This window comes from Odontesthes bonariensis, chromosome 18 (genome assembly GCF_027942865.1).
Source record: "Odontesthes bonariensis isolate fOdoBon6 chromosome 18, fOdoBon6.hap1, whole genome shotgun sequence".
In the NCBI taxonomy this organism is placed as follows: Eukaryota; Metazoa; Chordata; class Actinopteri; order Atheriniformes; family Atherinopsidae; genus Odontesthes; species Odontesthes bonariensis.
Window position 1 is genome coordinate 11462069 of NC_134523.1, and position 27301 is coordinate 11489369.

At 41.4% G+C, this 27301-nt stretch overlaps 4 protein-coding genes across 6 annotated transcripts; 1 reads left to right on the plus strand and 3 right to left on the minus strand.

The window, feature by feature from the left end:
* Positions 1 to 388: 388 nt before the first annotated feature.
* Positions 389 to 10173, minus strand: pex1 (peroxisomal biogenesis factor 1). Its single transcript, XM_075449672.1, has 24 exons — positions 9961 to 10173; positions 9150 to 9296; positions 8913 to 8996; positions 8569 to 8683; positions 7691 to 8370; positions 7452 to 7571; positions 7202 to 7322; positions 6924 to 7030; positions 6736 to 6821; positions 6510 to 6642; positions 6215 to 6311; positions 5948 to 6118; positions 5663 to 5817; positions 5390 to 5576; positions 5107 to 5273; positions 4655 to 4789; positions 4493 to 4557; positions 4205 to 4347; positions 3032 to 3135; positions 2763 to 2939; positions 2196 to 2438; positions 1370 to 1555; positions 1110 to 1240; positions 389 to 799 (listed from the first exon to the last, which is right to left on the minus strand). Exons 1-24 carry the CDS (start codon positions 10066 to 10068, stop codon positions 715 to 717), a joined length of 3747 nt encoding a protein of 1248 aa, XP_075305787.1. The 5' UTR covers positions 10069 to 10173; the 3' UTR covers positions 389 to 714.
* A 109-nt stretch (positions 10174 to 10282) lies between these two features.
* Positions 10283 to 12295, plus strand: rbm48 (RNA binding motif protein 48). The gene is made up of 5 exons (XM_075449673.1): positions 10283 to 10443; positions 10631 to 10821; positions 10905 to 11050; positions 11455 to 11999; positions 12131 to 12295. Exons 1-5 carry the CDS (start codon positions 10315 to 10317, stop codon positions 12191 to 12193), a joined length of 1074 nt encoding a protein of 357 aa, XP_075305788.1. The 5' UTR covers positions 10283 to 10314; the 3' UTR covers positions 12194 to 12295.
* clxn (calaxin) lies at positions 12042 to 14116 on the minus strand. The gene is made up of 6 exons (XM_075449674.1): positions 13955 to 14116; positions 13653 to 13811; positions 12970 to 13074; positions 12711 to 12862; positions 12446 to 12550; positions 12042 to 12364 (listed from the first exon to the last, which is right to left on the minus strand). The coding sequence occupies exons 1-6, from the start codon at positions 14019 to 14021 to the stop codon at positions 12314 to 12316; spliced, it is 639 nt and encodes a 212-aa protein (XP_075305789.1). The 5' UTR covers positions 14022 to 14116; the 3' UTR covers positions 12042 to 12313.
* A 392-nt stretch (positions 14117 to 14508) lies between these two features.
* Positions 14509 to 25097, minus strand: sytl1 (synaptotagmin-like 1). 3 transcript variants are annotated; one of them, XM_075449935.1, is made up of 15 exons: positions 24973 to 25097; positions 23387 to 23513; positions 22083 to 22234; positions 21862 to 21973; positions 21725 to 21776; positions 21609 to 21645; positions 21488 to 21528; positions 20273 to 20392; positions 19932 to 20098; positions 19740 to 19842; positions 19347 to 19508; positions 18912 to 18990; positions 18719 to 18818; positions 17509 to 17714; positions 14509 to 15937 (listed from the first exon to the last, which is right to left on the minus strand). In XM_075449935.1, exons 2-15 carry the CDS (start codon positions 23509 to 23511, stop codon positions 15795 to 15797), a joined length of 1599 nt encoding a protein of 532 aa, XP_075306050.1. In that variant the 5' UTR covers positions 23512 to 23513; positions 24973 to 25097; the 3' UTR covers positions 14509 to 15794. The 3 variants fall into 3 exon arrangements, with proteins under 3 accessions (XP_075306050.1, XP_075306049.1, XP_075306051.1); XM_075449934.1 differs by having other exon boundaries at positions 24968 to 25097; XM_075449936.1 differs by having other exon boundaries at positions 20273 to 20389; positions 24968 to 25096.
* Positions 25098 to 27301: the final 2204 nt, after the last annotated feature.

Here is a 27301-nt window from a genome sequence, read left to right on the forward strand (position 1 = left end):
TCCACTCAAATCCTGCCACCTTCACATAACATGCAATCTTCTTCTTCCTTTACTCATTCAGACCAAAAGAATTTAAAAAAACTAATTAACAAACTCCTCAAAACACGAGTTCAGAATATAGGCAAGACATGCAGATGAAAAGTTTGGAGAATACATTCAACCCAGCGTACGTGTATTTTGGTTGAGTATCACGGCTTATTGGACACAATAAAACCACTTTATCATTTAAGTTACGGATTATCTCTGCGTTTCTTCCAACATAACTCAAACTCTAACATAGCTTGCTGAGGGCTATTTACCAGAAGTGAAGACACCTTTGTGGGTCTTTAATTCACTGAATAGCTCACACTTTACTATTCAATACTCTTTCATCAAATCACTCAAAAACTATACCTGAAGCCCCTTTTCACTCAATTTGAACAAGAATATTCAAGAAACTTTGGATCATAAGAACAATTTACTATGTTTCCATTCAGTAGCTGTAAACAAATATAATTCAAGTACTTCAGATCTGACTGACAAAATAAAGTATTAGTATAAGTATTTAGAGAGAGTTACAGTTACATCAACACAATTTATAATATGGCTTTATACACATGTTCAGTAATTATACACTAAAAAGTTAAATTTCTCATTAATCAGCAAGTCTGATGAAACTTATTTTTTTTTACAAACAGTTTGTTATTTTACAGTCTGTCAGACCGATGCGTGCGGTCAGGCTAAAGTCACCCGATGTCCTCGTTTAAATGGGACAGAGGGAAGAGATTTCCCTTCTCCTGTACCACAAAAGTCTTCGTATCTGAAACGAATGAATAAATATTTTACATTAAAAACGCTGCTTAAATCAAATATATTAATAATTGTAAATTTTCAAACCATTCATTCACTTGAGAGCTAAATGTTGCTCTAATGTTTGTCACTTTACGAAATGCAGAAACAGTAACTTAATAGAAAATGCTGAATATTGTTAGAGATTATGGAATTAGTCGTGTTCCTCCACCCTTGATAAAGATGTTAAATGGCTCATTAACGTTTTTTAGATTTTAAAGCTCTTTTAACAATTACCATTGTAATCTGTGTTGCAGTGACAGAGGTGTCCCTATACTCACAGTTTTGTGTATCTGCTCCAATCGGCCTGGCCGAGGGACGGCCTGGTCACAGCCACAGCAGAGTTTAAATGAGTCTGAGAAAGCTGGAGGCCTGGTTGGCTGGAGGCTGAATGTGACCAGACCAAGTCTTCCTGCACAAATAGAAACCAATTGCACACATAAAAGCTTACATATGCAATTAAACAACAAAAAAAACTGCAATAATGAACAGTGTCATGTAGAAAGCATTAGAAAACAAAGAGAAAACTGCTGTCACTTACATTGGCTCCCCTGTAGTTGTTCTTGATATTATTGATGTCTTGTTGAACGCGCTCCAGCTCCTCAGGGGCGAGCTCTTCATATCCTTTCTGGATGGAGGACATGTAAGCAGGAGGAAAAGTGCTGACCGGCTCGCGGGCTGATCCCCCTGTGAAGTCGTGTGTCGTGGAGTTGGGTCCTGAGACGCACTGCAAGTTCCGTTAAACAAAAAAAAAAAAACATAACTCCTTATGATCTAAATTCTGAAATGGGTCTAAATGTATGTGTGTACTGTTACGCTGGAGAAGAAATCCTGTGTAGTAGTGATATCTAGAGGTAAACTTGCGTAATGCAACCCTGAGCCTTTACTCTCTCCTTTCAAAAAAGATGGCACCAGAACCTGTAAGACCCTCACCAGAGCCACCAAAATGCTCATTCTATGAAATACATTAGGTGGCGTGACTCAACAAAAATTAAAAAAAAAAAAAAAGTCCCAGTGAGGAGGCTGACACAATGCTATTTACTTCAGCATATCAATATTCTATGATAACAGAAGTTAGAGGGGCTGCCCCTTGTGCAAAAAGCCACGTCTGCACTGATTTGAGCTAAAGTGGCCTAATTGGACCCTGACCAACATTCTGCATAAGCTCTGCAAAATGCCATCAAGAATACTTGAATACAAAAATAGCCTCGTAACTGTTAAGCCGGATACTGATGTACAACCAGTAAATATACAAATACGGTGTTAGACATATAACTCCAAAAATGAAACATGAAATTTGATTTTGAACCTAAATGGAAATAAAATATTCAGGGAAACAAATTCGTAAATATGCAATTAGTGCTCACCAGTCTGGAAATCGCTGAATTTCCCGACTCTGACTCATAAGAACTTCCGAAGTACAGTCTCCAGACATTGCCGTGGGATTGTTCATCCTCCACTTGAAGCTCACTGGGCTCTAGAAGAACCATGGACTGGTCCAGGCCTGTTCCTTGGTCCGCCTCGCTCACCGATTCGTCTGAGCCGCTGCTGTTGTTCGGGAAGATCATGGAGGACAGGCTCATGTCGCTGTCTGAACCGGACGTCAACTCCTGAGTCACACACGTAAACAGAGGTTGACGTTTACACACACAAGCAAAAGCAGCTTAAATGTTTTACTGTGCCTCCTTTTGAGATCAGTTAAGTTTGTTTCTGCCGTTTGATTCATTCAGTTATCAAGGTGGTTAGAGGGGATCTGAATTGTGGTGTAAACTGATAAAGTGCAATTTTGTCAGCCATGTAAGTCAAAAACATATGCTTCAACATAAAGTATACATTTTTGAGTATAGACCGAACAACAGTTCCTGACTTCCTGTTGTGTTAGCTGAAGCCAGCCCATAACAATAAGCTCATGAGACTTGTCACAATAGCCATACATGTGGTGTGGCAGCTCCTAAGCTGTTGTGGACAGCCTCCAGTTGTGCACTGTAGAGAAGTGCTTTTAGGTCTGCGCCAGTGAACTGCTCCGTCACTGCTGCCAGCTGCTCCAGGTCAACATCAGGAGCCAGAGAGACGCCTGCACTCAGAGCCTTCAGTATCTCCACACGAGCCTCCTGGGAATGCGAAACAAGGGGGCACTTGAGTCATTACTGTCACTAATTGATAATTGAAAATGTTGTTGATGATTTATTTTAAATCAACAGACAAGGTCAGGAGGGGGACAGTAGAGGGACTTGTCCAGTCGTCCAGGTCTCAACAGGGCTGGATCAATTAGATCTGGACGGCTGCTGGCTGCAAGCACATAAACACCTACAGAGATGAACAGTGAGAGTCAATGTAATCAAATTAAAGATCCCATATCATTCAGGATCAGATATTCTAAGGGTTAATAAGCAAATAATTATACTAGGGCTGGGCAACGATTAAAATTTTGAATCTAATTAATCACATGATTTCCCTGATTAATCACGATTAATCGCATTTGTACGCAAAATCCAAAAATGAATTCAGAAGTAGTGTACAGCTTTTAGCATTTAGCTTTATTTGAAATGTACTGCCATATGAATGAAAGTGCCATAACATTTGTTGTGCAAACAAACTTAACATCAGCATTTTTATGTAGATTTTATGTAGAAGTCTCACTCCACGGTCTTTTTCCTTGAATGACTTGCTGGTATCAGCTGTGTGTTTTGCCTTTAAGTGATATTTTAGACTGGAACTACTACGGTGATAAGACAATTCAACTTGGCGGTGTTTACAGATGACTTTGGTTCTGTCGACTCCGCCGTCTAGTTTGAACTTTAAAATGAAAATGGCCGAGTAAAAGTTCCGTACCCTTCTCCATTTTTGGTGGATCCGCCAATTACTTTCTTTTCCTGTTCTGCAGCAGACAGCAACAGACTTTTACAAAATAAAAGCCTGTGAGCAAAAGACTTTTACAATAATAAAATAACTAATAAAACCAGCACTAATGCGCAATAAAATATTTATCGGCCTTAAATAATTAATGAGTTAACACGACAATGAGTTAACTCGCCCAGCCCTAAATTATACCTACTTTATGCAAATATAAATAATGTCTTTATGAGTAACCGAATCACTTCCTATTTACTGTACAGTGCACATCCTTTACGGGTCACTTTTTTATTTGGATATCCGACTACTGAGTGTGTTCATGCATTCACTGTATGATGCACTCAAAAGATTAACAAATAAATGAAAAGGGTTGTGTCCATACCACTCTGAGATTTATAGATTTCAAAAATTATCTCTGGTAATGACCCAGAAATGTTCAGTTGTTTTCATGACATCACAAATGTCAACATCCCCTCCCATGTGCATGTATGACTACATGTGGTGCACGGATGTTTGACTGTACCCTGTAGCCCTTCCACCCCGTCCAGCTGGGTGAGGAGCTGGTTGACCACACGGTCCGTTACACCTGTGTTGTCGTGGCCCCTCCTCGGGGCCAGAGAGTCAAACTCATCAAAGAACAGGATGCACGGTTTGGCAGCTTGGGCCCTGGAACCGACAGAAGAGGGAACAATCAAATGGTTGCTACTGGGGCTTATGGTTACTATAAATATCTGATATTACTCAAAATAACTAAGAACAGAAGAAAAGCCAGAATATTATGGATGTGTTGGGAGCTAAGATGTTCACTAACCTCTGGAAGACATCGCGTACTCCCTGCTCACTGGCTCCGATGTACTTACTTAAAAGTTCAGGTCCCTGAAGAAATGAATTTAGATCACCGACAATACACTTTGTTCTCATACAGTGGGGCACAGACTTCTGCTCTGACTACACAAACTAAAGTCAAGCCTACCTTAATACTGATGAAATTCATACCACTATCTTTGGCTACAGCCCTGGCCAGCAGTGTCTTCCCTGTCCCAGGGGCTCCATATAGCAGAATTCCAGAGCGATGGCGGATAGGAAGATTGGAGAAGAGGATGGGATACTGTGGATACACAAAAAATAACATCCATAACTTTGACTTTGCTTAAAATACATTTTCTTTCTGATGGTGTTTCATAGTTTTTTAGGACCTGCATGTTCACTCCCCCCAAAATGTTTTTAGAAATGGGCTCAAGGGTCATGTTTGGGGGAAAAAAAGGCAACAGCAGCAACGACACAGAAGGCGAGAGGCATGAAAAAGAAAAGATTTCCCCCATGTGGCAGCAGACGAGACGACATGCATCTGTTGGGCTCTGCTTAGCAACAACACAATGCAGAAACTGTAAAACACACAGGTTCATCTCTTAATTAGCAACTAACCTTAGCAGGCAGCAGTATCGTGTCCATTAGCTGCTGCCGCACTTCTCTTAGCCCTCCTACCCTCTCTAATCCAAAACCACTCGATTTGTGAAGGTCCGCACCCCACAGTGAGGGCGGCGTAAATCCCTTCAGAGCCTCAGCAAAGTCTCTGTACGACAAACAAGCACCTAAAAGACAGAGGGCACGAACAAAAATTGTAAAAGGGACTTCTAAAATTAAAAACATGGAACACTGAATTATTTTCTTATATTTTAGTATAGTGCATTCAAAGCCTTTTCGATACCTTGGTCACTGTGTCCCATTTGTATCATGTTGGCATGGGTCGCACGCTCTAACAGTAAAGCAAGGTCTTGGGCCGTGAATCCCTCTGTCTCCTTGGCAACAGCCATGATGTCGAGCGAGCGTAAGGTCTTCTCGGACAGGAAGGGCCTCCTTTGGATCAAATGGTACAGGATATCTTGTCTCTGGCCCTGCAAATCATAGCACAGGCTGTTTTTTTCTCCCCCTCCACTTTTTGTCATTTTCAGTGTGTGTACATATGGATACGAGTGCTGACCTGGTCTGGTGGCTGGAGGGTTACAAATCCCTGGATGAAGCGGGAACCCTGCACCTCAGTCAGAGAAGGGTGGAGGGAGTGCTCACTCTGGCTGGTGATGATCACGCACACCAGGCTGGAGTGAAACACCACTTCATCCACCACGTCCTTCAGACCTGCAGCCACAAGCAGACAAAATAACTAACTGCCAAAGCCTGAAATGATTAACAATTTTGTCTGTCCTCATACTTTACATAACAGATGTTTTAACACATGTAGAGTGGAAAAAAACTCTTCTTGGTTTACTTTGTGCAATGTGCTGTTGCAGCAGCGCCTCAGGCCCGAGTTCGTGTTCGGGTGAGGTCGGGGCACGCGTCAAATGATCCAAGTCATCGAGTAGAACAACAGAGGGCTGCTTCCACTCAGCCTGTTCAAAAATGTCCTGCAGAATCTGCCTCACAGTTTCTGCCCTTTTGCCTGAGAGAAATAACAGATATTTGCAGATAAACACATTCATTAAATTTCAGCTTGATATCTTTGATAGGCTGTTTGTGTCCTGAAATCTGTTTTGACCTTGCAGCTTTTTGCAGTCCACCACCTCCACATGGGCATCCAACTCCTCTCTGGCTTTTCCGCAGAGGGCTCGGGACAAAGTGCTCTTCCCATTCCCCTGTGTGGAGAAATTGTGGCACATCCTGTTACGGGTTTACAATATTTAATAAGATTAAATGTATTAAGTTGCTTGAAATTCTGTGTTTCATGGTGAGCTAAGGCTGACAAAACCAGCAAGGCCAGTATCAGTTTTTCAAAATTCCATTCTCTTCATGTCGCTATGGGTAACTAAAATGTTGAGAATGTAAAGAGGTACCTTGGCACCAGTTATGAGTAGTGCTCCTCCTTGGAGTCCCCGGCCGCTGGTACCAAGCTCTCTGGAGAGGAGACTACCCAGAAGGCTGTGGGAAATAAACTCAAATGCAGTCCTGCTAAGCTCATCAATCCCACTGGGAATAGACAACAAAGTGGAAAATGCAGAGTGACACAAATGCTGAAAATGATCCTTGTTCAAATTATGTACATGTACTGAAATAACTCACCCAAGAATACAAAAGGTGGGAAGCTCTGGGTCAGGCACTTCAGCTACAACTTTCACAGCTGGCATTTCTACTGGCTGTCTGTCCACCTGAAAGAGACAAAAAGTCACCACTGCAAACAACTCATAAGCAGCTGCAAAAAGAAAAAGGAAGATGGATCTGTCCATTTTTTTGCACATAGGTTACTATACCTGTATGTCTTCCTTCTTGAGAACAGTGGGTGCTAGAAGAAACAGCTGGTCTGGAGGATCGCTCTCTGGCTCTGGTTTCAGCACCGTTAAAGCAAATTCCAACTTTGCTGTCAGTAAAAAAAAAAGAAGCCCACTGACGTTTTTCTGTAGCCGCTAAAACTTTTAATTTCAATGTGCCATTAAAGTGGCAAAATATTCTATTTTGGAAACAGATGTGTCTGGTTTTTGTTAATAAATCATTTATTCAGCTTGTAACATAAGAGGAAAAAATGCATTACCATCATTTCCATGTAAGAGGACGGTGCCGGACCGTTCAGTCAGGCAGGCCAAAGGTTGATGACTCTGCGTGTGCAGCCAGCCAAGGAAAGCCGTCTGGATCTCTCCATCATCTTCCTCTGGCTGGAGAGAAAATGTCAGAGATCAGACTGAGTTAAAAGGAAAGCTTTAGCATCTTTGAACAGATGATTTGTTCAAATATTTCACCGTGCATAACATATTACAGCTAAATATGTGTATTCCAGTACTCACCAGAGGTTTTAGAGGCTGTAGGCGAATATTAGAGGCAACTTTGATGGTTGTTTTCACAGGCTTAATTCTCACTGCTGAATGTGGCAGGATATTTAACTTGCTGGCCAGGGGCTGTGGAATCTTTAAAAAAAAAAACATATGAAAAGACATTTATATAGAATAAATTGACTAAACATAATTCCTCTGAGGATAATGTGAATAAACGTATGGTGTGTTCCTCTGTTACGCATGCTACTCACCCATACTCTTCCACTATGGATCTCTTTCTTGCTTTGACGCTTCTTACTACCTGCCAGCACTTCAGTGTCATGGCACACTACCCTGACCACCATGGCCTCCTCTTCCTTCACCTCCTCTCCCCCTTTAGCAGAAGCACCATCTTTGCCAACTCCCCCATTCCTCTTTTTCTCCATGGCCTGCTTGATTCTGTCTCTCATTTCTTTAGGGGATGGAACTTTGGAGAGAAGGCCATATGTCACTGGAGACTGACCTCCACTCAAACAAGGGCTCCAAGGAAATATGTGACTAACACCAGCAGCAATGTGGCTTACGGTGCAGAGAGAGTAGGGAGGTGCATTGCACACTCTGTAGATGGAGTCAGAGAAAAGGGATGGAATGTCAGGTACAGGTAGTGGCTCTTTAACCGGGTCATAAGTGCCCTTTATCATATGGCGGAGAAGGCTCCTCAGGTCTGCGATGCCACCCCACTGGTGGCTGTGAGGGATAGAGGAGGTACTCGCTGATGATGGTCCTGAGGGGCAGGTGTAATTCACGTCTTGATGCGAGTGAAAATTCTGATGCTGGCTGGATCTCTCAGAAGAATCACTGAGGTCGCCAATTCCAGCACGGACCTTCGGAGACACTACAAGCTCGGTGAACTGCTCCAGGCGACCATACGGCACAGATGGGGAGAGTGAGGCTGTGTGGAGGCAAAACAAATCGCAATGTGTTTATTAATACTGTCTTTAGATATAGCAAAGTCATGAAATTCAAACAGTGTCTGAACAAAGGATTCCATAATTAGACATGACTGCACATTGAAACTGCGTATGACAACTGCCATTTGTCAGACTATTTGAACAGATAAATAGAGTAAAATAAGTGCAATAACACCAACCTATTCTGATGTAGATGACTGTGTGATTGTCCACCCAAACAGGAAACACAGCACCTTGGAAAACCACTCTGATCTGATCCAGTAATTGCTGCTCCAGTGCAGAACTGTGAAGCTCCTGGAAGTGTCAGTCATGGGAAACACATGATGAACTACTGCATCAAAAAAATGTGGTTTAGGTAGCAGAGATATCCCTTATGAGTGGCTTTAGTGGTCATCAGAGAGCACATTTAAAGTTCTATGTTTATAGAGGTTTATTACATACCAGGGGGAGTCTTAAAAGTACTGCACAATTGCTATGAAGACAAATTATACATAAATCACTGCAAGTCTCAAATGTCACCAACCAAGATCTCCCAGTCATCGGATGACAGCGGCTCCACAAACACTTGATTCAATGAAGAGACTTGATGACACGGTCTCAGAAAGCCCTGAAGGAAATCACACAACCAGTAAGTCAACACTAAGACCCGTCTAGCCTAGAAAGACAAACAGTGTGAAAGGATTTTTCAGTTCGGGTCATACAGAGAAAACGAGCTATTCCTATAGATAAACAGAGCAAAAGAAACCCCAAAAGGCTCTACCTGCTCTCCCTCTTTTAAGCCAAGCCTCTCTCCCAGCTGCCGACACAACTCCACTCTGTGGCTATCCAGACTGGAGGAGGTTCTGATTTGAGTCCAGCTGAGGTACACAGGAGACCCATTGCCCCAGGACAGCTCCAAAGCCTGGTTCTTCAAGAGAAAAATGACTCATTTAAACTAAACTTGCATTTTTGCACTTATGACTCATGTTGCTGCATTCCCTTGCTTTGAAGCAATTCTTTATTTCTTTGTGGTGGAACTGTCACCTATTGAAGTACAGTTCCTCTGCGTCTCATTTTGTTTACCTCTGGTTTCTGTACAATATTTTGCTATAGAAACTGGGGGCAAATAGCTTTTCCAGCAAGGATATTTCAGCAATATGGCCACGATTACAACAAGAATGTGGAAGTTCTTTGTAGATTTTAAATGGACTACTACAAAATTAGATTAGCCTTAATGGAAATTCTAATCACCAACTTCTCTTCCCATATTTGTATGAATTAATGGGTATACCAGGGACCCTAGTAAAAGTCATTTAAAACTACTTTTTGCCATATTTCTGTGCAAGAACAGACGCTGACATGATGACCCTCCTTTAGTCTAGATTCTTCAAACATTTAGGATGAGATATAACTTTGACGAGCGCTTAAAAAATTACCAGAGCTCATCGTTTGAAGTACATAAAAATACAGGAAATGAGCTAAACTAAAAAGACACAAGAAACGTTTTTGTTTTACGAAAGAAACCAAGTAAAACTGTACTAACGCTGGCAACATGACACAGGTAGTTGGGGGATACAGCTAGGCTAACTTACCTCTTTCAAGGAAAGATGAGATACCAACTTCAATGGCAGGTGTAGAAAGCAGTTTTTTGTGTTGTTAAATGCAACACGTACGGGTTGGATGCCCTGGTTACTAAACATGATTGTCACACGGCCATGTTTGCTCCATAAATGACAGGCAGGTTCTGCTCCTCCGTCTCGTCAAAAGTGCAACAAACCCATACCGATCGATGTGCTCTGACAGCCGCACACCAGACCAAAGCAGCTGATGTTGGGCCGGATTTATTTTCAAAGTATAACACTGAACGTGGGCTGGGCATGCGGCCACTCCGCATACAAGGAACACTTATTTTGAAATGCGTGGGCCGGAAATGCATTTCCATAAACATGGCGGCACCTGTCAACAAAAGCTCCAGCTGTTGGAGGCTTCCAGAAGTCTACAAACACCACGAACAGCGGCGAGTGTGCATTTCTCGACCCAAATATAGAGACGGGAGAAAAGCTAAGGCGGTTAAGGTGAAAACACTCTTTTATCTGTATATATATCAGCAAGAAAAGCAAAGTGTATGCTAAGGTCTGAGAGACTAGACTGGGCAGATGGCTCTACAATGTACACACACCATACAAATAACGTCTGCGTTAGCTCGATAGTATTGCCTTGTGATATAATAGCTGTCTCCACATTTGTGTTGTGCATTATCAGGTGTACACAATCAATTTAGAGTCCCGTTACCTGATGGTCCAAGGGGTCCCAGCCATCGGGGTCATGACGGAGCTGGTCCAGCTGTGTGCCCTGTACGGCGCCGTGGAGGAGTACAGACCCCTGGACGAGTATCCCGCCGAGGAGTTCACGGAGGTCTACCTCATCAAGTTTCAGAAATTAACGAGTGCCAGGTACAGTGTGCGACTTGCCTGGCTGTCACTATTAATCCCTTGCCAAGCTTAAAACACCCGCTAAATGCTGGCTCCTGTTTCAGAGCGGCGAAACGTAACATGGACGAGAAGAGTTTCTACGGCGGCGTGCTGCACGTGTGCTATGTCCCTGAGTATGAGACCGCGGAGGACACCAGGCTGAAGCTGCAAGACCGGAGGGGTTACATAGCGAGAACAGCCTGGTATAGAGGTAAGATTCAACATTGGATCCATTTCTTTCTCACAGAAAACAGCGCTGTGAAGATGTGAGCATTTCTGGGAGATCAGAAACTGCTGTACTGACACTGAGCACCTGTAGAAGGAGCTTAACATGTTACACAGCAGTCCAACTCCATCTTACAAAAATTTAAATCCCAAAGCATTATTTCATTGATTCTTTCTACATATTCTACATTCGACTTTGTTCTTTGTACCTTTACTTGAAACAAAATGTAGCTTATGTATGGAGTTTTTGCTTCCCCCATACTTTATACTTTACTTTTTTAATATTATTGTGTTTTGACAAGATTTTTGCTTTAGCTGCTGTCTTGTAAGTTGTAAAAAGACAAGGAATCTAATTGTTTAAACTGTGTTCTCTCTAATGTTGTTGCAAAGCCCGAGAAAAGAGAGACAAAGAAGGAGTTTGTGAGGGGCCCACATCATCAAATGCAACCGTCGCATCAGACTCGACCGTCGCCAGACGCGATCAGACCTCTGATAAAGACGATAAAAGGCAGTCTTCAGGTGTCGCCCATTATTCAGGCTTTCCTCTGCTGCCCTTACCTCCCCGAGAACATTGTTTCTACGGACCTCAAAATCACCAGGGTATCGTGCCCACGGAAGACAGAATGGGGACTTTACATAATGCCTTACCTGAGGTAAAACAGCAGCAAGAAGAGAGTTTAAGCTTCACCCAAAGAGGTCAAAGCACAGAACACAGACCGGCTTCAACTCAGACCTCTGCAGTCAGATTTGTCCCAAGGACCACACACTTGGAGAACAGGAAACGGAGAATGGAAGAGGCGACAGAACACTCAGCGACTGTTTCTGGAGAAAATGAACCACTGATTGGACCAAAACTACCGGAACCACATAAACTGGACATGGAAGATGAATCATTGAACACAACTGTTAGCCAGATTAGGAACACAATGAAGCAGGTAGTCTTGTTATTCTCTTTTCTTCTTCTTTTTTTTTTTCTTACAGCAATGACAATTTAAAAACAAAAAAAGAACTATGACCTTAACTTTTGTGTGCACGTCAGTAACATGAATTTTGTCACCTTTCTCAGGTGGAAGCGGTTCCAGACCACAAACCAGTAGAGAAAAAGATAAAACCCCGCCGTCGGATATGATAAAGACAGCTGTCTCAACTGCAGTCTCATTCCAAGAGTTTACAGATTGTGCATCACAATACAAACTGACTTTTTTTTTATTAAAGAAGGAGTCTAAGAATACAGGTGAATGGGGTCTCCTCATTGTTCCAGTTGTTCCAGAAACACATGCTGCTCAAACATCTCGATACTCTGAAAAGCAAAGAAACGTACCGGTTTTGAAATGAAGTATGTCTTACATGCACGTGTCGGCAGCCTTTACATTGTGATTACCGTGGAGTCAGGGAGGCAGGTTCCAAAGGCCTCAAGCAGTAAGTTCTCCTCTTTTACTGCCCTTTCGAAGTCTTCAAACGACAGTCTGCCGTCGTGATCATAGTCCTACGGGATAGGAAGCGTAAAACATTGGCAATGTTGATTAAATGATCTCCTGAGAATTATTTATCGCCTTCTGGGGCAAAAAACAAAACACAAACTGATGTGGTGACCCAAAGAGCTTATTAAAGCAAACAGAACTATATATCTGAGCAGAAAAGCTCACCATCTTCTTGAATGTGATATCGACCAGGTCTTTGATGCCTTCATCTGGGTCCTCCTCTGTGGGCTGCCTGATGAGGCTGTTCTTCAGCATGTGAAACATCTCCTCTCTGGCGATGAATTTGTCTCCATTCAAGTCGTACACATGAAAGCAGTCTGAGCCATGCAAAAAAAATAAAGGATGGGTCATTAGCTCCAACTGGCAGGTGTGTTTATGAGAGAGCGTGTAGTAAAGAGTGGAATAAAAAAAATGGAGAACTTGCACTTTATTTTTTCATCCAAAGTTCCACGAAGAAAAACGGACAGTCCCTCGATCCACTCTTCCACACTGACAAAACCATCGTTGTCTTTGTCAAATGCCCGGAAGACTGAGGGGAGGGATCGAAACGTGCTGTGAAATTGTCTTGAATCTAAACAATGTCATTCAATCATGAGCATATCATTCAAATTAAAAATGCTTTAAAGACAACATAGAAGATGTAGAAACTCAGTTTCATGTCGGCAACATGTTTGTTTAAGAAAAGAAGCACAGAAACATGCTCTCCACGTGTTGCCTTTTAACATAAACACCAGTGAGATGGTCCATCAGGTGATTTCATAACCAAAGCCTGACATCATTTCTGTTTCCCTCCTCCCATCTTTTTAGTCTCGTTGGCATGAAACACTAAATTAACTGTTCCAAAACAATTAAATTCCTCATGTTCAACATGTGGCATCGTCTATATGCCATATCTTACATGCATTCCGATTTCAATCACAGTTTTGACAGTATCTATTCTCGACTGGTTTGGAAACAAAGCTGTATGTAACCAAAACACTCGCCCCTGATGGTTATTTGTGAAATTTTTAAATGTGCCCTCCACAGGCTGAATGTCATTCAGACAAAAAAATATTTATCCAAAAGCATCAGTGACAAATGGCAGACAAAGTTACACACACACACTACCTCCATCCATGATCATGTCATCGGTCATCCCGAAGATGTTGTGCAGTATGCCTCTGAACCTCCCTCTTTCCAGGCCGTGTGCTGCTCTGCCAGGGTCCGCCTGCTCCCTCAGAAGCACATTATACTTCCGGATGAGGCACTCCGTCTCTGTTTTATTGACTAGGAAGTAGAAAATATTTCCTTCACATTTTGGCGTGTTGAAGCGTTTTCGTAGCTGCAAAACTTTCTGACGCTTCCCGTGCGCTGGCGGGCTGATAAACTCGGGATAGTTTAGGCGAGACAAGTTGAACCGTCATACTCACAGTGCTCCACTTTCTTGGAGATGGTTTCAGCCATAGCTTGTATCAGCTTTCTATTCATGGCAGACATTTTCAATTTTTTATGTTATTTTATTTTTTTTTTTTTAAAGCCAAGACGCTGCTAAATGTGATCCCTCGGGTTGTGGGAGCGGTGTTGACAAGGTGTCACCGTGGCAACCGCAAAGCGTTACCACGGGGAACTGTAACGTTCCAGACCACTTCGCGCACGTTTTACCGTAGCACTAAAGCTTTCATCTCATTTTTTCCCATCACATCCCAATTTTAACTCATGAGGGGATCTAATTTGGAAACATAATTCCCAAGGGAATTGTAGGAATGACACCATGTATTTCGTATTACTATCTATGACACAAAATGACTGGCCAAATGTGAATAACCATCCAGAGAAATCATACTTTTGCTTTGAGAGCTGCTCTTAAACGTGAATACCGCGATCCCCCTGTATGCGCTCACAGCAAAAGGCAATCGTAGTCCATCAAACTTCATAGAAACGTAAGAGTTCACAACCATTCAAATATGAGCAATCTGTGAAATAATCAGTTCAGCATTTGTTTATTTTATTTTTCAGAGATAGTGCAAAAATGATGTACACTGTAAATGTGCCTGTAGTGTTTATATGTCAAGAGCTGCCCCTTGGCTAAATCTTAAATTAGTCAGAAAACAACAAAAGTTAACAGCAGCATGTGCATATTAAAGGAGCAGATAGTTAACACAACATTGCTGTATGTTCAGCAAACAAATAGAACAGTCAAGAAAGGTTCAAGAAAACTGTTGTTGACAGAAAATGCTCTGAATGATGACTGTTGTTTACACTATATGCTTATAACAATAACAATAATTAACAAATAAATTGACCGGTAGTTCAATGGTAGCTTGCATGATTATAGTAAACCTTTTGCTGAGTTCCTACATGTTGCATAAGTGATGTGAAAACCTGGCGTGATGGATGATATGGGAACATGGCATTCAAAAAATTCCAAGGGTTAACAGAAATCCAGCCTTGTACCCAGCTTGACAGGAATGCTAACATTGCCATCTGCTGGAGGGCAACTGCAGACTGTCACTGATCGTCTACTTAACTGTATTTTCATGATAACTGGGACGGTCCACACATGATGTTAAAATAGTTAGTTTTGAATTAATAGAAAAAAAAATTAAAAATCACAGGGCTCTGTTCTCACGTTTTGAGCTCCTGATCATTGAATCCCCAGAAAACCCTCTGTGATTTGCCTGTATAGAGTGCACGTGCAAGGTCTGACCACAAGGTGGTCTGCTAAACCATCAAATTGACGATCAAATGCAACAAATACAGTTAGAAATCTAACAATTACAATGATCTGAATAATAAGAATATACATGTGTGTTCTGTCAGGGTAATCATTATGTCTGTTTTTTCTTACTTTCTCAAAAAGCAATTGAAAGGACTGAAACACAACTTGAAACAGGAAGAAAACAATTACTTAAAACAAGTGTGTCTGTGGTTCTTAACTTCTCTGCTCCAAATGGCCTCTCTACTATTTTTCTCATTGGTGTTACACCTATGAATAAATAAAAACACCGCACGATTCATCAGTTAAGTTTGATATTCAATTCATAAACTACAATGAATAATAAGTGCCTTTTTTTGCCAGATTCAACTCAAACAAGGTAAAACTTTTCAAACTGATTTCAAAACTACATTTTTGACAAATCTACCATAAAGTCGAAATATTGCACCACTGCTGTGGAAAAAAACAACAAAAGCATCATACTGACATAGAGGCTAAATACACTGGGGTGAGGAGGGTCTCCTTTCAGTCCAACAATTGCATGTGTGTGTAGATCACACGGACCGCTGTGTGAGGTTAGTTCGGATTGGCAGTGTTGTGTCGATCCAGTGGTTTGGGTTTTGGATCATGGAGGTCCACACGGCAACTTCCTCTTCTGTGGAGTCCATCCAGCTGACATCCTCACCATAACTCTGACCTGCCATCAAAAATGACCCACACAGCTGATCATTATTCCTGCTTTGGACGCCACCACACACTGAGGACTGATGGTCTTTGTTTGTAAGGCAATGGAAACAATCCCAACAAATAAGTGACCACCCTTTTTATGCGTCCATGCACATAGGCACATTTTTCTTGTACAAAACAATGTTAAAATGAAAGACCGTCAATGGGCAATTATTAGGCAAGTGAGTGCTGTGATGTTGTTATTTTCATGCGCACTAACAAAATATATAAACCTGATTGTGAATTGGAGTGTGTTTTGTGTAATGACAACAGATTTTGCCTAAACGTAATTCAAACCTCCTGTTAAAGTGTGCATAATTATTAGGCGGCTACTGTACATTACCTCTGGTACAGGGAAGTTAGAATCGTAAAAATACTTTCAGATGGATGAAGCACTTAAGGTCACTACTGAACAGACCTTTTGTTGTCGGCCAGTCTTGAACAGAAAAACGTTGGACTAGATTTTGGATTCACTGACGAAAAAAGACTCTCGTTGGACCAGATGAACGAGAACGTGCACGTATGGATCACTGATGTACACACTTTGAGGCCATCGCCAGAAAGATGGAGTAAATATCAACCCCCAAACTTGTTTCTTCTTCCTAATACTGGAAGATACTTTCTTCAAGCAGCAGTAAAAGTCTGCAACATTCAGTCATTATGGCTAATACTCCATCTGAGACACTGAATTACTTGTTCGGTGACCTCGCTCTGATGACGAGACCATCCGAAATGTCTGAAATGCCAGCAGCACAAAATGTAACCAAAGTGAATGACTCGACTGAAACACACTCAGAAGACAACTCCTGAACACCCCTGTAGGGGAAAGATTCAACTCTGTTTATGACCCTGTCAACAAAGGTGATCATAAATTAAGACCAAACAGGCTGCAACATCATGTTCCCGGACACAGAAACTGCTACCCTCCAGCAAACATAACGTCAAAAGGTGAGATATTACATTTCCAGACATGTACTGACTCGTAGAAGACAAAGGCAAGCATGAGTTATTCTAAAAAGCGCTCATAGGCTGGATGAGAGGCAAGATAAGAAATGATAGTCTCTGAGCAGATCAAGCTGGTTACTCTAAGACTGGAGCAAATTCTGTTCCCAATCACTTGTGGCTCTTATAGCATTGGCTCCCTGCCCTATTCATGGCCACAACACACAGAAAGCTCCCTATAACTGACCAGTCTTGCAACTTTTCAATGTCACAGATTAATCAGAAAGTCACCACAATATTTAGGCCAAATGTTGGCAAATGTTCCTTGAATTACCTTTTATACGTTCAGTGTGAAATATATGTCTATCAACTGGTGTTTCAGCTTCTTTGCCTTTCATGTAACAAAGACTAATCATAACATTACAAATGTGACCATGCAGAATAGTACTTGGTGAGATCATAACCCATGTAACAGAAAATGAGACCTTGCTGCATTTGTTTTCTCTACCACTTCAATAAGAGCTGAATCATGTGGAAACAGCTTTTCTTTTCTGATGCAAATTTACGACTGTTATGATATTACTTTGTAGAGATTCTCACCAGTTCCACAGCTCAGACGAATCCCTCCCAGGATGTGCACCTTTAAGCCCTCACGCTGCCAAACAGTGAGCTCGGCGCAGGCCTCCTTCAGGTCGCTGGTGTGGAAGCCGTCATAGACCATGGTGTGGTTGTAGGTAGGACTGATGGAGCGTTTCACCACACGTGTCTTCTGACAACTCTGTCGACTTGCATCTGGAAGTATGTAGCTTGTGGGGGTGTAGAGTATAACAAATAAAAGAGTCATTCCAAAACTGTAGCAATGGATGGCATAAAAAGATTTGAACATCAATTTCTTGTTGAAAACTGGGCGGCATGAGGCCTGGACGTCTAATCTCTGATCACTTTTGTTCGAACAGAGATAACGTTTTAAAAACATAGACTTTCCATTAAACATTCATAAATACATTTTAAATGATTTCTCGATAATGAAACTGTATTGTTACACAGGATTTGTTCTGCCAACATAACCTTCCAGGGAATCTTAATGGTAACCGCTCTATACATAGATGTAGAATAAAGAAACTGTGAGGTTCAGCAACAGAAAGTTCCCTTTAGTAATATACTTCATAGATAGATAGATAGAGATAGAGATAGATAGATAGATAGATAGATAGATAGATAGATAGATAGATAGATAGATAGATAGATAGATAGATAGATAGATAGATAGATAGATAGATAGATAGATAGATAGATAGATAGATAGATAGATAGATATCCATTCAAAGTGGCACCATTGAGGATGCTGTCAGGTCAGAGCCAGTAACAGAGCTGAACCTTTCATCTAGAAAGGACTTTGGCTTAAAGTGCTGGATCAAACATCCATTGTTTATCAAAACTCCTACACCCAACGTGGAGCTCAAACACACCGTCCTGAGATTAAGAGTCTCATGCTCTACTGACTGAGCTACACACAAGTATGATTAGGAGATCTAGGAGCATCTTTGCTATGATTCCGACATGGGATTTTGTTACCTTAAATCCATGCAGGCTTGGGCTAAAGATAAAAATCTAATCAATGTTTTTTAGTGAAAAAAACTTTCTCTTTTGAACCAATTCTGCACATATTGTCACCAGTGACCAGAAAGAAATTTGATGAACATCTTAACTCCTTATGATTAACTGATTATGTGTCATTCACTACAAATAGCACGAGGTTAGATAACTGTTAAGAAAGGATCCGAAAACGTGTTGCAGAGCTGACACGCACCTTCTAACAAAGGAGTCTATGGCACCTCCTTTGTTGGTAAGGAGACCATGAGCCTCCCGAAGCCATATGTGAACCTCTCCTGTCAGAGGCATACCTCCGCCTGTACACACACACATCAAAAAATGTGTACAATGTATGAGACTCATGTGATTGCGGTAATGAGGTGGGACTTGTTTGTCCATATTCTGCTCACCTTCAAATCCTTCTGGAATGAATTTAATAGAGAGCATGATGTTCCCTCGACTGCTTATTGAGTCTGGACTCAGATAAACCTGTGCAAACAATAAAAAGATGAAGTCAGAAAAAAAAAAGGCAAAGATAGAGAAAGCCAGGGGTAAAGAGGCGTACGTGTGAAAGCTGGGAGAGATTAGGGTTACATAAAAACCCTTAGTTGAAATTCACAGCATGTCCTCCTCTCCCTTCAGCTCTCCCAGACACAAGACACACTCCTACTAGATTCTGTGCCTCCAACAAACCTGCCAAAAGTTCTATTACACAGGCACTCAGATGCTAAACGAATTTGGTTAGGTAATTATTCATCTGGGAGTTATCCAACACGGATATTGGTTTGTGTTACTGCATTAGGGTTTATTTGCATGCGACTCCTAGTATTTATTTTTTCTCCTACCCGTGGCAGCAGGTCCTGCCATAGTGGCTGTGTGCAAGTCCAGTCCCAGAGCCCCAGAGCCACCTCCACCTCCCCCAGGAACACATTCCTCCCCAGGGGCTCGGCATGCCACACAGAGAGGTTCAAAGTCCGACTGCGAAGCTCCCCAGTACGTACTTTATACTGAAAGAGCATAATAATCCGAATCAGTAAGCAGAAGGGACAGGGCTAGTGCAGCACAAAGATAAACAGGACATGACATTCAATAACAAAGAAAATATATCACAAGTGTCATCATGCTGTATGACTAACAATTGTGGTGCATGTTTTGGGCAACAAGGAAGAGAAATGATGGACAAATGGGAAATGGGGGACTGTAACCGCTGCATCTTTATGTAACTGAGAGTGTCTTACTCTTAGCGTCTGATCATAGACTGGGTTTAGTGTCTTCTTTTGCACTGATGTCTTCTTCTTACTGTGATTTGACTTGTCTGGCAAGAGATAGGTCTTTACATATCTGCGAAGAACACACACATGCGTTGTTTCATCAATTTGGAGTCTGGCGACTCATTCGGCACATATTCACATGAGCAAACATTCACTTACGGGTCAGAGCGGTTCTTGCGTGCTGAAGCGATGTCCTCGCAGCGATATACTTTAACTTGGAGCTCCTCCTTGTGAGAGTCATAAACCAATGAGTACTGGATGCGGCCCCTCACCTCCACCACTCCAAAATCCCCCGAGCTGAACAGACTCATCATGCTTCCACTGAGCTATAACACACACGCAGAAAAAAGATCCGCTCCTGCGTCATTGTCCTGAGCTGAGTCATCTTGCCTCACTGGATAGCCAATTAATCAAATGTGTGTGTGTGTGTGTGTGTGTGTGTGTGTGTGTGTGTGTGTGTGTGTGTGTGTGTGTGTGTGTGTGTGTGTGCGTGCGTATACCATGTAGCTCGAATGAAGGCTGCAGGTGGAGCTGCTGGTTTTCAGAGAGGCTGGATCTGTTTCTGTGAGGCTGCTGCTCAGAGAGTCAGAGTCCCCGTTGTGAAAGACAGTCGAGTCCTGCTAAACACACACACGGACGTGCTCACAGTTCTTATACGCAGGGTTGTGCTTACTCACAGGGAACCTTTTATTTTATTAACTGGTATACACAGTCATTTCATGAACTATTCAGAGCCCCTCAATGTTGCATATGTTAATATGATCTTTTGCATATGATCTTATAATGATGAAATTAGCATTTTAGTATCAATCTTACAATTTCAAAATCCTACACTGTTAAAGGAGAAATATGAAATCTTAAAGTGTACAGACCCATATTTTAATTCTGTGTTACCCTGTGGTAGCGGTTACAGTAATGAGCCCTCTTGAGAAAGTCTGCTGCCCTTTTTGACTCTGCTGGCTTATCAGTTTTTTTCAACATGATGCTCCCAAGCTCCAACATACTGGATGAGAAGCACCTGAACCATCTTACGGTCTTCCGACAGTCTCTGTTTTCTCTGCTTTGGTTGGTTTAGTCAATAACTGTGTCATCTTTAACATGTTTTTTGTTCACTTTTTGAAGATGCACATGGGGAAAAAATGGTCGATGAAAAAGGTTTTTATCATTTAAATATGAATAGCATGGTCACCACTATGTTTCACTTTGGGGATGGTAGCAGAACCTGTGCAGTACTTGGTGTTCAACAGGCATCGTGCAAGGAGCAAACATTTCATCACAGAGGTCAAGACAGAGTTTCATCTATTTTACTTTTTTGCCCCGACAATACCTGTGATATGTGGGACCTTTACATACACAGGCATGTGCACTACAAAACTATGTCCAATCAGTTAAATCTCCAAAACAGTGACTAAACGTGTTCACATAAAGGCAAACGCCACACTGTTAGTTTTACAAATGTCTATAAAATCATTTTTAAAAATAAGAAATCAATACTTCTACTCAAGAGTGAGGGGGTCTGAACATTTTTGGAGCATCTGTAGGGATATCATCCTTTTTTCAATATGCTGAAGAAGTCAACGTATTTGACTTTTAGCTTCATATCATGTCAAATAATGACTCAGTCACTGTGAATGGAAGATGGAATACTGGCTAGCTCAACAGTGTTTATCATTCACCATTAGTCAGAGTAATCTGTGGGTGTGCGTCATAGTCACCTCAGGATCCTCTGAGTGGCCGTTACTTCTCCTTTCGCCTTCTACGAGCAGAATGACAAGTTAATGATGAGACCTTAACTGTGAGGGAAGTGTGGAGACAGTGGGCGACGAACTTTCTTACCTTTGGATGACGAGGAACTCCTTCTACGTTGGAGACTCTGTAAATGACGATCATTTATTGGTATATAGATTTTGATATACACAGAAAACAGAAACAAGCCTTTCAAGCATACGCACCTGCGCTACAGGACTTGTCATTTTGGGTGCAGATTTCAAACTTCCATCACTCCTGAAAACACAATCAGAAACTGAAAATTCTTCTAAACACAAATGTGACATCCAATCATTTCAGTCTGACAGACACCCTCACTAACCCTCCGCTCTCCTCCTCCTTGCTGTCCTTCAGTCTTCCCGTCGCCTCAGGAGAGGTGCCGTTCAAGGAGGTTTCTTCTCTGTCTCCATTGAAAAGTTCATTCAGGGGCACATCTGTTTCCGTGGCAACAACCAGAGAACCATCACTGAGATCTCCCTACAGCAGCAGCAAAAACAGCACTGCAGGCAAATAACGGTCGAGCTGCACTAACTGAGGACTGACCTCTGCTCTTAGTCTTCCTGTGGCGAATGGATGCGCGGATGAGGTCGCAGCCCGAAGTCCACTTGCGATGGCGTTTGCTGCACTCCTCACTGAACCATTCCCCAGACAAGAGGCGCCGCCGTGCTGGATCTTCCTCTGCCTGCTCGAGGATCCTGCAGCATCAACAAGGTGCAAAGATAAACAGAAAACTGTCAAATGCCCTTTTCCTCTTGAGAAGGATAATGACAGGGTACGAAAGAAACAGTGGTCACTTCTTTCATGGAACTTTAGCCGGTGTGTTAAAGAAAAAAAACGGCTGGAGGCTTTGCCATGTTCCAACTAACAATTACTTCAAGGGGTTTCAAAATGTTACAATTTTCTCATTATATTTCAAGTTTTTCTTTCATGATTTGCGATGGTTCACTATTTCATAAAGAAAAACTAATTTTGGACTGCTGGTCCTCCGATGGTGATAAGCATTTTTTCTTGTGTTTTACAGTCTGAATGCCAAATGAGACCATCACAAAAAAATCTTTAGAGTAATCGATATTATTTACTCGAATTCAAAGATTAGTAAAAACAAAAGTGTCAGCTATCAAGTTCTGATTATTCCAGCCTTTCTGGCCCCTGTTTCCAAACAAAACAGGCAGTTGTGGGACACATACCTTGATCTTTGGAGGAAGGGATTCATATATATCAAGATTTTTATAGACCAAAAGAAATAATTGATTAATCAGGTTAGAAAACATTGTTGTGTTAATTGCACCAATGAACTAATTCTAAAAGACATCAGTACGTCTAAATTATAGCAACTCTTCTGTAGGTAGAAATCATTTCAAAAGTTTACTTAAATCAAATAAATAAAGCCAAAAAAAAAAATCGGACTTTCATTAACCTGTAGTGTAGATAACTCTAGGTCTTTGACTTTGCCGAAGCTTCAAACCAACAAATGAAAAAGAAAATAACTTTTTCCTCAAAAATTGTGTGTTTATCTTCAGTTTTCTAGATATGAATTGTCACATCTAGACGGGTTCAACAAATGTATGGTACGGTCCTTACAGTAACCAAACACAACAGCAACACTTTCAGGACATTTTGTATTAGAAGTACTCACCTCGCCATCGACGCACTACATTTAGGATTAACTTTTGGAGAAATGGAATTCATCTCTCCAGCAAACTTACATGGATTTGTTTTTAGTGCATTCAGAAACAAAAGAAGCTGAAGGATAACACTGACCAAGCACCTAACTGAGACGTTTTATGCTGGTTTTCCATTAGACTTATCTAATGTAAGTAAACATTACCAAATGATCAAGGACTGACCTTACACGTCCTTCATCCCGGTTACGTAACTCCGAGTCACGCTGTAAGACCTTCAGGATGGAGGACTGCTCGTCCTCCGTCAGGTGGCTCAGGTCAAGAGATGAGTCAAGCCGCACCCCCTCCATTCCTGAGAGAGAAGTGAGTGTTATCCTTAAACAAATAAGAATCACACAGTCCTGCTTGTATTGTTCAAGGTGTGGTAGAAAAAAAAATGCAAAATATAATCTTTTTATTATGAGAAACTGTTGAAATCTAAGCCATGTCTGTCATTAGACTGCAGTTGTTGCAAGATCCTGTTGGAAGCTTTAACATTTGACATAGTTCAGTGTAACATTTTGTTTTCAAACAAGTGCTTCAAACTCTCTGACTTGATGGGCCCACTGACAACAGGGCCAGAGGAGCCAAGGAGTCTGGTGGTGCCAGAAATATTTCTCCAGAAATGAGACGCAAAACAATCACAACGGATGCAAATAAAAAAAGAAAGAGACAAAGAGGCAAAACACAAAGCAAAATTATCCAAATGTGACACAAAACGACCAAGAGATTAAAAAAAAAAAAAGACAAAGCAGAAATATAGAACGGCCACAAAGAGATGTACACGGACCGAAATTTAAACAAAACAATTACCCAAATATGATACAAAAATCATGCAAAACAACTTAAATTAAAAGCAAAATTAGATCAAATAAAAAAATGCCAAAAAGGGCACAAAAAGACCACAAAGACATGTAAATGAGACTTGTACTGGTTAGCTCCAAACAAACTATCAGAAAGGGATGCAAAATGTGCAGAAAGTGACACCAAATCATAAATCTGTAGTTAAAATACAAACAAAGACACACAACAACTACAAATGGATTCTGCTACTTTCATTGGCAACTGGTAACTCGAAATGTCCATTTTCTCACCAGGATTTATCAAAATACCACAAGAAAACTACTCAACTCGGCACCCTGATCCCTACATTTTACATTATTCTGTAGTGTAAATAATAAATGTTCTTATTTATTGGGGCGGGGGGGTTATAATAAAAGGTATGCAATGTAGCCTGTTGCACCACTTTTTTATGCCCTTGAGGTTTGTTATGTTTCTGAAATGAACGCATGCGCAAAGCGGTTCGTTCGGCCAACATGATCAATATGCGATGCGTGCACCAGTTTTCGCAAACGCTATAAAACGACAAAAAAACGAGATACTACTTTTGTGTCTAGTACATGATGCCATACAGTTGACTGTCGCCTCCTCGTGAAATATTCACGTCTTCATTTTTGCTGTGACATATCTCTATTTTTTTCATTTGCTGTTCTTTTTTTCAAGATAAGCTAAGACTACAAATATTCCCTTTCGAGTTCCGACATATTGCTTATTTGGCCTGGTGCTTATTTGAACTCTCACCATGTCAGTTTCATCTGCCAGAAATCTCGTTTCAGGAAGAACAGGCCCATGAGGCACTTTCCTCATCAGGAACACCGCGTGAGAGAAGACACCTGTCACCACTGTTTCCTCAGTTAAAGCTCTCTCTTCTCCGAAAGGATAAAACGCGCGCAAATAAACATAAAACACAAAGGAAACGTGTATTACCTTACATGACGGCTTCCGCCAGTTGCATCTGTGAAAAGTTTGGTGGAAAGTTCTCCAGAGTGCGTTTAGTGCCTGTGGGGGTGTGTGTGTATGTGTGTGTGTGTGTGTGTGTGTGTGTGTGTCAGTGTGTGACGTTTGTGTACTGAGTAAACCGAGCGAACACGCCCTCAAGAGTCAGTCTGCATAGGAGCAGCACTCTGCTGGCAGCCCAGCGTGAGAGCAAACACAAAACTACAAACAGGGAGTTGCAGAGTGTGTGAACGAACGTGTGTGTGTGTGTGTGTGTGTGTGTGTGTGTGTGTGTGTGTGTGTGTGTGTGTGTGTGTGTGTGTGTGTGTGTGTGTGTGTGCATTTGACTGTGACTCACGCACACGGATGTTTCACCAGCAGGGTGGACGTGGGATGTAACAAACTTCCTTGTCCCTGTCCACACCTGTTAAACACACTGAATTTAAACCACTGTACACACACGCACGCGCGCGCACGCGTACAGACGAGAGCAGCTCTTTTTAGGTTAAAGAAAGAAAAAGCGGTAGCACGGTAATCAGCTTCCACTTCGGAGTGGACAAAATCGTGAGTGTGTTGCACTATCCTTTCACTCAGTGGGAATGTGTTTGTGTGTAGGGGGAGGGTGAATTCAGGGCCTTATATTCAGCCCTGTCCTTTGTCAACAGACTTGGATGACAGCCACTGTTGGGGAGGACCTTTTTGTGTGGGTTTATTCAAGCCTGTAGGTTCTGGCTCACCAGCAGTGCTGCTGGTCCTCCCTCTATCAATTGTCTGTCTGAGCTGCACTAACAGCCAGATATATAAGAAGGGGGGCCAAGAAAGGTAGATACATGCAGTCAGACTGCAGATCACAGCAGTTTAAGTTCACTCCCTCTGCTGGTATGGGAAAACATTAGCAAATACTATATGATCCCTGCAACTATTAGTAATTAGTCTGACTTACATACGAGAGAACAGCAGCATGACAACCTTGGTTCATAACCAAGTTTATTCAGGAAATCTGACAACATCACAAAAAAAAAGAATCAAACAGTTTATATTACTTAGCACGATACATTTCTTTGAACTATTACTAATACATAAGTGTGAGCAATCAAAACAGAATTCCTTTGCATGACAGGTTTATTAAAAAAAACACTAATAACGACACCCACATCAAAGCAGTGTATCTTTGTAGTCATACTAGATGTCTTTAAGAAGTATGAAACCCTACCAACAAAGGTGAGCAGACTCACTGAATCCTGAAAAGCAAAAAGAAGATGAGATACAGAAAGCTCTCATATGATATAAACAAACAGCCAAACAAAACTTAAAAGTTTAGTCTGTATTTCTGCATAAATATGATTCAAATTCAATATGCAAGTCCTGAAAGCAGATAAAGAACGCCCCCTACATGGTTAGCATTTAATTATTAGGGGAAATTAACATTGGTCAGACGTGAGTAGGAGCCCTCCTTAGATAAATATTATCTATTAAAAGCTGGTCTTCACAACAAATTGCAGTTTATAATGGCATGAATGAAGGAGATTTTTTATGCTAATCAGACTGGAAAAGGTTACAAAACCATCTTTACATATTTCAGACTCCACTAAACCACAGTCTGATTAATTGTGTTCAAACGGGAAAAAAAGAGTAAGATCATATAACCCTTAGAATAGTAGAAATACTTTCTGTCCCACTTCTAAGCAAAAAAAAAAAATGTGTTCATATTCACGAGATCTCCATCAGAGGAAAGCTGAACAACAACTGCGTGCATGGCAGTACTGAGAGGAGATTTCTCTTCATAAAGAAAACTGCAGGTATCTAAAGATTTATATGGACAAGTGAGAGGGCAGCAGGAAAAATCTACTTCCATCACTTCAACCAATCTGTGAAGCACAGTAGTGGTAGCATCATGATCTGGGCCTGTTTCGTTGCATCCAGAACAGGACAGCTTCAGAGAATCATGAATTCTGAAAGATGACAGTGAAGTTGAATGACTGATATTAGTTTGAAAACTAAATCTTCAGAGAAGGCATATAATGCTTATCAAGAGGGGCACAACAGCTAAAAAAAAGTAAACTTTCACATATTTTTGCGACTCTGACTCGGCAGACAAACATTTACTTTGTTAAAGAAGTAGCCAGGTTTAATGTTTTTGTTTATTTGTTAGTTGGGGTTCTCCTTACACACATTAGGTATTATATGGAAATTTCCTGATGTCTTAGGTAACATTTTATGCAGAAATAAAGATTAAACATACAGGGTTCACTAACTCCCAACCACAACTGTAAGGTAGGTAAATATTTTTGTGTTAGTCAAGCACAACAAAAGTTATCGAATACA

Bases quoted from the DNA above. Each gene is read 5' to 3' on its own strand.
- rbm48 (XM_075449673.1), top strand. From the start codon at position 10,315: ATGGCGGCACCTGTCAACAAAAGCTCCAGCTGTTGGAGGCTTCCAGAA. The intron at 10,822-10,904 runs GTACAGTGTGCG...CTCCTGTTTCAG, and splicing joins CAGAAATTAACGAGTGCCAG to AGCGGCGAAACGTAACATGG. The intron at 11,051-11,454 runs GTAAGATTCAAC...GTTGTTGCAAAG, and splicing joins GAGAACAGCCTGGTATAGAG to CCCGAGAAAAGAGAGACAAA.
- pex1 (XM_075449672.1), bottom strand. From the start codon at position 10,068: ATGTTTAGTAACCAGGGCATCCAACCCGTACGTGTTGCATTTAACAAC. The intron at 8,684-8,912 runs GTTGGTGACATT...TGACACTTCCAG, and splicing joins CCGATGACTGGGAGATCTTG to GAGCTTCACAGTTCTGCACT. The intron at 5,274-5,389 runs GTATCGAAAAGG...TCTGTCTTTTAG, and splicing joins AATGGGACACAGTGACCAAG to GTGCTTGTTTGTCGTACAGA.
- sytl1 (XM_075449935.1), bottom strand. From the start codon at position 23,511: ATGGAGGGGGTGCGGCTTGACTCATCTCTTGACCTGAGCCACCTGACG. The intron at 21,777-21,861 runs GTTAGTGAGGGT...TTGTGTTTTCAG, and splicing joins AAGGAGGAGGAGAGCGGAGG to GAGTGATGGAAGTTTGAAAT. The intron at 15,938-17,508 runs GTGAGAATCTCT...TTTTGATGGCAG, and splicing joins TCGTCTGAGCTGTGGAACTG to GTCAGAGTTATGGTGAGGAT.
- clxn (XM_075449674.1), bottom strand. From the start codon at position 14,021: ATGTCTGCCATGAATAGAAAGCTGATACAAGCTATGGCTGAAACCATC. The intron at 12,863-12,969 runs GCAAGTTCTCCA...TGCATGGCTCAG, and splicing joins TTTGGATGAAAAAATAAAGT to ACTGCTTTCATGTGTACGAC. The intron at 12,551-12,710 runs GTGAGCTTTTCT...CCTATCCCGTAG, and splicing joins ATATCACATTCAAGAAGATG to GACTATGATCACGACGGCAG.